Source organism: Colobus angolensis, unplaced genomic scaffold (assembly GCF_000951035.1).
Source record: "Colobus angolensis palliatus isolate OR3802 unplaced genomic scaffold, Cang.pa_1.0 Scaffold15, whole genome shotgun sequence".
Classification (NCBI taxonomy): Eukaryota; Metazoa; Chordata; class Mammalia; order Primates; family Cercopithecidae; genus Colobus; species Colobus angolensis.
In genome coordinates, this window is record NW_012114599.1 from 5,858,696 (window position 1) to 5,868,347 (window position 9,652).

Sequence of the window (9,652 nt, forward strand, 5' to 3'; positions counted from 1 at the left end):
CCAGCAGCATAAACTAGACATATTTTACTGGTGCAGTGCAAGTTTTTTCAGGGAACTGCCTCATGACTCTTTTTAGGCCCATGGCATTTATTCAAAGAGCATTTCAAAGCTGCCAAAATGGACCCCATGCTTTGCACAGATGCTTGAGGCTCCCCTGAGTCTCTCTGTGTGTAGAGTGGAGGGGTGGGGGACAGAGGGTAACTGCTTCCAGGTTCTCCAGACTTCTCAGTTCCCCTGAAACTTTCATTAAGGCTTGCATCTCAGGGACAAGAAATCAGCCTACTCACTGACACCCTCCTGCAATGTGTTCCCTGCTTCTCCCAGCTGCTTCCATGACCACCCCTCAGGGCAGGGCTGACAGTCCCATCTCTTGGCAACTCCATGCCTGTGATAGTCATGGGTGATGCTGTTGGCTTGTACTTGTTTGTTTCATAATGTGCTTTCAGTCTTTTTCTGATTGGGTCGTAACTATCTTAAGGCAACAAAGCTTTCTCCTGTTTCTTTTGCTGATGACCTCTGTGTCCACCTCTAACCCTTCTCCAAGAGACCTATTACAGCTAGGGGTAAGCATCTGTCCTCTGTTTTTCCCAGTGTGATTATTAATAGAGCTTCCTTTTGTCCCTGAAGAATTCTTTTTTGCGAGATAAATTACCCTAAGTAAAGCAGTCATCACACGGATATTCCCAACCAAACTCATTAATTCCGCTCCCTCATTCCCAAGTCTGCTGTAGATTCTCTTATGATCTCCATCTTGAAAGATGCCCCTTGTTCACCAGCTGCCCAAGTTAAGAGGCTCTTTCCTGTGGCTTAACTCCATGTCTAAAGCAGTTGCCAAGCCCTGCCTCTGAGCCCGCAGAAGCTCTCTCAAATGTATCCTTTCCTCTCCTTACACTGCTGCTGTGGTTTAGATTGGGGTGGGGTGGAGATGTCACAGAATCAGAATCCTACCTGTGCCAGGTGGGAAAGTGAACCAAAGGGGGATGAGTATAAACACAGGGGCTCTCTGCCCATTCTTTGTTTTCAAACTTTTAATAGAGATTTGAGTTCAGTTTTTATTTTTTTCTTGATTCTCCAAAAGTTTAAAACAAAAAAAAGCCTACGAGCTTTGATAAATGTCATTGATCCTCCATCTTAGTGACTAGAGTAGCAGGCAGTAGTAATAGTGGTGACAGTGGTAGACTAGAGAGTGCAGTTCTCATCTCCAAGGCCAGGTCCTACTGCTCAGCTCCAGCCAGGTGACTGTTAGCCCTGCAAGAAAGTGAGCCGCTATAGCCAGATCTAATTTTTCAAAATGGAAATCAGGATGACTTTAATGTGAAATCTCCCAATTCGTAAGGGTTGATTTAAAAGTACTGCGTGGGCTAAACAAAACATCTGCAGCCACTTTTGGCCCACAGGCTATTGGTTTTGAGCTGCTGGTTTCAACCCTCACCTCCTCTTGTCTAGACTACTGCAGTAGTCTTGGGCATTCCACCCCTTCTGCTGTGACCTCCACACTGCCCCTGGCTTTCCTCTCCAAATTACAGATCTCATCACCCAAGAGCATTCTCTGAAGAAATCATTGCCATCCGCAGAATAAGGTACACATTCCTTAATGTTACCTTTAAGGTCTTTCTCTAACCAGACCCGACTCCTTTCTCCAGCTGTGTCTCTCACCACCCTGTGCACACCCTGGCTGTGCTCTGCTCACACAGGACCACTTGCTCTCCCCTGAATAGTACCAATATTTTAAAAAATTAATTGACACATTTTTAGAACCATTAGATTTACGGAAAAATTGAACTGGTAATACAGAAGGTTTCTCCTCCCCACCTGCTTCCCCCAGTTTTCTCCTACTATGAATATCTTGTATTTGTGTGGTACATTTGTTACAATTAATGAAGCAGTATTTACACATTATTATTAACTAAAGTCCATAGTTTAAGGTTCACTATTTTGTTGGCGTTACCAATATTTTAATACCCTTAAAATGTGTTTTAATTGTTTTCACTGCTTGCATACCCTTCCCTCGATTCTGGCAAGACTGTTTTCAAGGCCACATATGCATATCACTCTTTCTGCAAAGTCTTCTCTGACTTTATTTTTGGAATGGGGCTGCAAGGGAGGGAGCAGACAGAACACGGAAAAGAATCAATGTTATTATCACATCCCTAGTGCATCCTAGTAGTATATATTCTCTTCTAAATCTCTCTACAGTCCTACAAGTTAGATATTATTATAGGCCATTTACCATGGAGAAACAGAGGTTAAGTTGCCCAAAGCCCCAAAACTGATAATTGGTTTACACCTGTCTCTGCTCGGCTCCAGAATCCATGCTCTTCGACTTTTCTATGAGGCCAGATTCTTAGTGCTAATGTAGCCTTCTTGCCTCCACCATCAGATGAGGCATCCACTGGGATGAGGAGCACAGCGTGATTCAGCTGTCTGTTCCACTCCAGACACAGAAGTCGGCACCTACGATAGCTCACCAGACCCAAGGGAATGTGTCCTAAAGAGTGAATATAGGAAGAAGCACCAAATACTGACATCGTTTTTATTTGGCAAATGCTTGTTGAATTCCTACAGTGCATCCAGACTTATTGGAGGGGGAGGTCAAGCATAAAAAAGGAAAGTGATGATGATGCTGCCATGCAAGTTGTAAATTATGACCAGGCAGAGTCAGGAAAGCTAATGATTTTTCATGTCTCTATGACTAGAATGTAAGCTACAGGAAAGCAAGGAACTATCAGGTCTCTGCTGCAGCCCCTAGGACAGTGCCTGGTAATAAGAGTTGTTTAATAAATACTTGTTGACAGTGTTTGGATTCAATTGCCAATTTAGGACACCTAAAATGACACTGAACTTCTGAGTTCTCATGTGTGTTCAGTTAATCATCCTCCTTGGATCTGGTAGCTTTGGTTTCTCTGTGCTTGGTTCAGTACAGGCCTGGGCCTGACTACTTTCTTAGCCTCAGAATTCTTTGGGACCAGAACTTTAGGAAAGTGGGGAAGAAGGAGTTGCCTTGCTCTTGCCATCCTTTAAGAGCTGATGGACAAACTGCCCGTCTTGGGAGCTGCCTGGAGCTCCTCAGTCTGACCTTGATCAAATCCTAGTTTCAGAGGGCCTGGCCTTGTATCTGGACCTCATGCCAAAGGATGGTCTCATTTTTCTTGAACCCAACACACTAAATGTCTTATGAGGGTAGTTGTGTATTCAAATTTTTAAATTAATTTTCTTAAAGAAAAATATCTCAAAAACATTAACCTGTTTCATACATTTGCTTATAAAACTTTCTTTCCTTTCTCCTTCCCCTGTCTTCTCTTCTCTGTCTCCTTCCCTGCCCCATGTTTTCCTTGACTGCTCTGACCCTGGCCCTTCCACATGCTTATTTCCACCACGGTTCTTTTCAGCATACCTGTCTCTCCATTTGTCCTGTGTAAATAGATCGCTCTCCATTCCTGGTGAATAACCAGGATCACAATTGTCTGGTTTGTATCCAGTGTGACAGAATTGTAGGCTGATTTTCATAAACCAGAGCTACCAAGCGTTTCAAAAACAGTTACTGTTTTTGCCAAGTAAGGTGAGCAAATACAGGACTAAGTTTAAACATCCACCAGGAGTTATTTTTGAAGTGATTGCTTCTAAATGAGAAGCATTTGAAAATCTCACAGGTTTCTTTACAAGTAAATTCCGAAGTCATGTATTTTGCTGGTGTCTGCTGATTAATTGCAATCCTGTGACACCGTGAAAAGCCCTGGTGGTTGGTTTTGTGCAGCTGTAGAGAAAAGTAAAGCAAAGCCCAGTGACTTTGCCAGCTCTTTCAGGACAGTGGGGATTCAGGCTGAGGGAGGTATTTTTTCCCTCTGGCAGTCACCACATAAGAACAGAAGCTCCAGCCAGACCCATTGCTCCAGACTCCACGACGGGCGGTTTGGATCCCTGCGGGGGTGTGGTGAAGGCACGACATATGATCTGTTGCTTCTGAAATAACAGATCCATTATTAGAGAAAGCATTTTCAGTCTCCACATTGGGACTTGTGTTCTCTCTCCTGTACAGTTACTTCTGTTCAGAAGAAATTTATTTTGATTCTCTAAACAGAAGGTACTTGGCATGTATTTGTTGCTGGTGATTGCAGATGTCTGACCCAGTAAAACCTGCCAGCTTACCCATTTAGGGTCTGATGACTCTGGATTGATTTTATCTGGCCTTTTCTGTTTCTCATTACCCCCTTCCATATCTAACTCTCAGTTGTTTCACTATTGTTAGCCCCTTGTTGATAGGAGAGAACAAGAGGAAAACGTTGAATCTGGTTACACAGAAAGAATCATTCACAGCTCTAGAGAAGGGTATAATAGGGAAAGAAAACATGTTATTAAAGTAGACTTTCAGAGTTCTTAGTGTGTTTAGCTGTGCTTACTTTGCTGTACCCACCTCTTCCTCTTGGTTTAGATAAGGAGGCTGGAGACTGAAGGATTTCTCTTGACATGCATTTTTCTCCTTGGCACTAGCCAAGGTCAAAAGATCTCATGTATGCCCTTGTCCTTATTCTTTGTCTGCTATAGATTTGTACTCCTCACAGAGGCCTTGCGGATGTCCAGTACATGCTGAATCCAGTATGTGCATACATGCATACGTGCATATACACAATTATCCTTGTATAATTGGGGCATGTCTGCATTGCTGCATTCACTCCTGACATCGAAGGGAAGATCTGCTAAAAAAAAAAAAAAAAAAAAAAAACCTAAATAGTTACAAACATCACTGCCCAGTATTTGCTAAAGCAAGAATTAGTTTGACCTACTTCTTTAGCCAAGACTTCTAATGAACCCAGACATGTAAACCAGTTTAGACTCTCAAACAATTTATCTTTCTTTAAATTTAAGACTTTGACTTTAAAAGGCACATTTTGTTTTCCTGTGAGACAGCTAACATAGAGATGTTTGCATTGCTCTGCTGAAATCAATGTGTAGGTTGTTTGTAACTAATCAGCTCTTGTCGCTGATGATTGTGGGGCCACAGTCATCGGTTTTGGGGATTGTGTGAGAAACCCATAGCACGGGTATGGATTAAGGACCTGGGTTTCTCACCACTGCTACATCCTCCAAAACCAACATGCTTTTCTGCAAAGAGACTAGAGCTGCATTCTGCAGGTGTCTGTTTTCTTTGAGGGGAATATTTTAAGGAAACGTAAAAGGGAGGAACTGAGCATTTAGGAAAAATGTATTTTCATAGCAGGAATTTTTTTTTCTTTTTTGGTTTAGGTTTTTCATCTGTTGCAAGCCTACTCAGACTCCAAACACAGAACGAATTCAGACTTCCAGCACGAGCTGACTGACATCACTGTCTGTACCAAAGCCAAACTCTGGCTGGCCAAGAGGTATGTTAAAATCCCACATGAGCAAGGAGTTATCAGGGGTTAGGAATACATTTGAGAATTGCCGTTTCTAGTTGTGGGGAGTTTTAAAAGTCATTGGCATGAGTTTTCTAAACTTATTGGAGTATTTATCCTTTTAGAACTTCGGGTTGTGGTAAAGAAAGAAAAATATTTTCTTGACAATTTTTCTAAAACTGCTAAGTGACTGAGGGGCATGTAACATGGCTTTTTATCTGCCCACCAATCAGCTTGTTTTTATTGAAACCTGCTATGTGCCCAGTCCTGTGTTAGATATTATAACAATGAAAGGCAGTAATTGACTAAATCATGTGGTACAAACTCTTAGGTGCTATGGCAACTCAGAGATTAGAGATTGCTGTAGACTTGAGCAGGCACTGAGGGACAGATAGGGTGTGAATAGCAAGAGGGGATGGAAGTTGCCATTCTTAGGTGGGAAGTAGGGTAGCTTGAATAAGCAAGGCAAAAAAGAGTAGAAACATATTTTTCATCCTTGCCATTGTTAGTTTATCCTGGAACTTAGAACATTTATTGTGTGAAAGATGAAGGAGTAAAAAGAATTTCTCATTTAATATACAGGGACGCCACGTTCAAAATCTGTGTTGCAGGACTCTGGTGGTGTGGTAGGATAGTGTTAGCTGCAAAGGCTCCTGTGGGTCCTCTCTAAGTTCCACCAGAGTAGCTCCAGAAGAGGCGCATGTGTTAGTGTTACCACCTTTCCTGCCATAGTGCACGCATTTGATTAAGAGTCAGTATATTGGCCAGGTGTAGTGGTTCGTGTCTGTAATGCCAGCGCTTTGGAAGGCTGAGGCAGGAGGATTGCTTGAGCCCAGGAATTCAAGAACAGCCTGGATAACATAACAAGACCCCATCTCTACAAAACAACAACAACAAAAATTAGCCAGGTATGGTGGTGCATGCCTGTAGTCCCAACTACTTGGAAGGCTAAGGCAGGAGGATGGTTTGGGCCCAGGAGTTTAAGGCTCTAGTGAGCTATGATTGCACCACTGCACTCGAGCCTGGGTGACAGAGCGAGACCTTGTTTCAAAAATAAATAAATTTCTGATGCTTAGAGTTTGAAAAACAAACAAGTTAAAAATATATATAGATATATGTATTGGCTGTCTAAGGTAGAAGCCTCTCTTTTTTATTTTTCAGAAAGTATGCTTTTGGTCACCTTTGTTGGGCTCTCTACCTTCTATGGCAAGTCAAGTAATGGGCTGTGTGAGGCTCTCAAATCAGTTTAATTCGACAAAGCATTGTTGAGCACAGGCTACCTGCCAGCCTTTGTGTTAGGAGATGTAGGGATACAAAAATAGAAAAGAACTAGTCCTGGCTTCAGGGACTTCCAGAAAGTGAGAAAGATGTGTAAATACATAATTTTCCTCTGGTATATTAAGTGTTATAACAAATGTCTGTAGTAGGTACAGCAGTACCCCAGAAGAGGGGTGAGGGAGGGCTGACATCAAACTGGCCATCAAGAGTGAGCCAGAATTTTGCCAACTGACCAACACAGGTAGAGGAATTCCAGGCTTAGGTAATTGCATAGGCAGAGACACAGCAATATGAAATGGCACTGTAGGCTTGCAGAACCATAAGGAAGTTCGCCCTCTGGAACCTAAAGTGTAAGGTACAAGTGACAGAGAATGGGGCTGAGGAAATATGCCCAGGCCACACAGTGAAAGCTTCTGAAAGAAACCTTTTGGTGAAGGAGCCAGTGGTGGATTTCCCAGTGTGTGGATGTGGGTGTCTCAATTATTGTCTCAACATTAATAGCTTTGGACAGGGATATTGATGGAGAAATTATCTTGTGTCTGAAATGCCAGTAAAGTTATTGGGAGCCTCTCATTTTTAGTCTGTTAGTCTGTTTTTTCTCCCTTTTTATAGACAGGGTCATGCTCTGTCACTCAGGTTGGAGTGTCGTGGCGCTACCACGGCTCACTGTGGCCTTGACCTCCTGGGGGCTCAGGTGATCCTTCCACCTCAGTCCCCTGAACAGCTGGGACTACAGGCACACGCCACTATGCCCAGCTAATTTTTGTGGATTTTTTTGGTGGAGAAGGAGTTTCAACAGGTTACCCAGGCTGGTCTCGAACTCCTGGGCTCAGGTGATCCACCTGCCTCGCCCTCCCAAAGTGTTGGGATTACAGGCGTGTGAGCCACTGCACCCAACCTGTTTTCTCCATTTTATTTAGAGAGTAGGAGTCACTTACCCATAAAGTGTTTACCCAAGCCTAGTACCATTTGCCTTCTGTGTGGCTCTTAGCATCCCGAAGATACATATCACATCAGTACTCTTCAGCTGTTTGCCAGGTAATAGGCCACTTCTTCCTACCTGTTATTTCTGGAGATCAAGAAGTCAGGGCTGTCCAGAAATTATCCTCTGAAACCCTGCTTCTAGCCAGGACTGTCCCAAGTATCCTAACACTCCAGTTCTTAAAGTGCTGTGAGGAAGGAATTTCTGCCCCCTTATCTTGCTACTCCTTCGTACATCTCATAGAAAGTCATTATCCACTGGCTACCTGAGTCCATTACCTCTTGTTGAATGGGATGGAGGAGATGGAGCGGCAGGCCAGCCATTGAGTGGACCTTCATGTTGTGCGGTGCCTGAAGATGGCTGACAAAGCTGCCATCAGCTTCCTCTGCAGCTAAGAGGAAGAGAAGTCCTCCAGGCCTTTTTAAACCTGTCCTGTGGTCCCTATTGCTCTTTGCTAATTGGGCTTTCCATTCTCCTTCCCTCCACTCCCCACCCTACTTCTGATTTTTCTCCATGATTTTCCAGCTCTAGAAGACAAAGGCATGAATCACTGCAATTTACTGGGTTTCCACCTTCCTTGCCCAGAATCTAGGAAAACCACTTTTCTGTTTCCAGTACAGTCAACTCTCTATTATCCAAGTGTGAACTTTCCGCTTTGTGGGTGGTCTGTAAATGGTTCCTAACACCAGGCTTCCTTTTGCTCCCCAGCACACTTTTACAAGTGTTAATCAGGATGTGTTCAGAGCCTGGAATAGAGTTTGGAAGGAAAACATACTGCCAGACAGCACAATGCATTCCAAAGCAATGTATCAGTTTTTCTATATTATCCACGTCATTGACAGGATAACTCTGAGGTTCCTAAATAGCAAATTATAGAACTGGGTATAAGTGATGAAGCCTCGGTGTCACATGCCTGCCCTGTCCCTGAGGTCCTGTTGTTCCGAGAGTTGTCTGTCTATACTAGTTAACTCCTTGCTCAGAAGAACCCCCTCTGGTCCTAGCGGTCCCTTCTCAGAACAGACTCCTGTCTTTACTTTCTCACCTGCCTTTTACATGAAGATATTACAGTGCAGAGTATTCTAAATTCAGCTACTGAAGAGGCTTTTTTATGTCCCTGGTAATTTACACATGAAAGAAGAATAAATATTCCTTTGAGCCTACTAAGGATTTTCTGTATCTTTTGAATGTAAACTATGAAAAATTAATGTTTTTGCAAAGAAAAAAATGTTGGCTGAAATTTTAACACTGACACCCTTTTCCTTCCGTAATTTATTTGATCATTAGTCTGAGTTTGTTCAGTCTCATAAGTACAAAAATGCTAGTGGATATGTATTTGTCCTTTTGTTCTCAAAGAAGGTTTTTTAAAAAATTCATTGGTGCTATTGGATAACCAATTCAGTTTTTAAATTTTGACTCTGAAATTGAGGGCACATAAAATGAAGACTTTTGTCATATATTTGTGTTTTGACTTTGCAAGATTAATAGGGATTTATATGAGGTGATTAAGCAATAGCCATGGAGTTGTTGGGGAATTTTTGGTGATGAATGGTTAGCTGGCAACATGGCTTCAGGAAAGGACTGGGCTTCTGCTCTTACAGGCTGCTTTTCATTCCAAGACGTCAAAGCCTTAATGAAAATCAGCTCATTAATCCTTCAAGTCCTTTCCTTCCCCTTTTCCTCCACCCCTCCCTTCTTGATCCAGTTTCCTGTCTCTCTCATGGGTCTAAGGCAGTTTACTAACTACTGAAAGAAAACTAAACTGACCTAGACCAGAAACAAAATGAGAATAGCCATCTAGTAGGGGTCTGCTGCTGGCCTGGAAAGGATGGCAGTGGGCATCATGAGAGAGGAATCACCCAGTCTGACACTCCTGCTAATTACAAAAACTTTTTTTTTTTTTAAGTTCGTTCGTTCTTTCTCTTCTTTTCTCTTCTTTTCCTTTCTTTCTTTCTTTCTTTCTTTCTTTCTTTCTTTCTTTCTTTCTTTCTTTCTTTCTTTCTTTCTTTCTTTCTTTCTTTCTTTC

General features: G+C 42.6%; 1 protein-coding gene across 3 annotated transcripts in view; it reads left to right on the forward strand.

Annotated features, from left to right (window-relative positions):
• Nucleotides 1-9,652, forward strand: part of THADA (thyroid adenoma associated) — a 359,044-nt gene that overhangs the window by 243,947 nt on the left and 105,445 nt on the right. For all 3 annotated transcript variants that reach the window (XM_011935906.1, XM_011935908.1, XM_011935907.1), the window contains one exon: nt 5,242-5,357. In XM_011935906.1, coding sequence (XP_011791296.1) covers nt 5,242-5,357 — 116 coding nt within the window. The remainder of the gene's footprint in view (nt 1-5,241; nt 5,358-9,652) is intronic.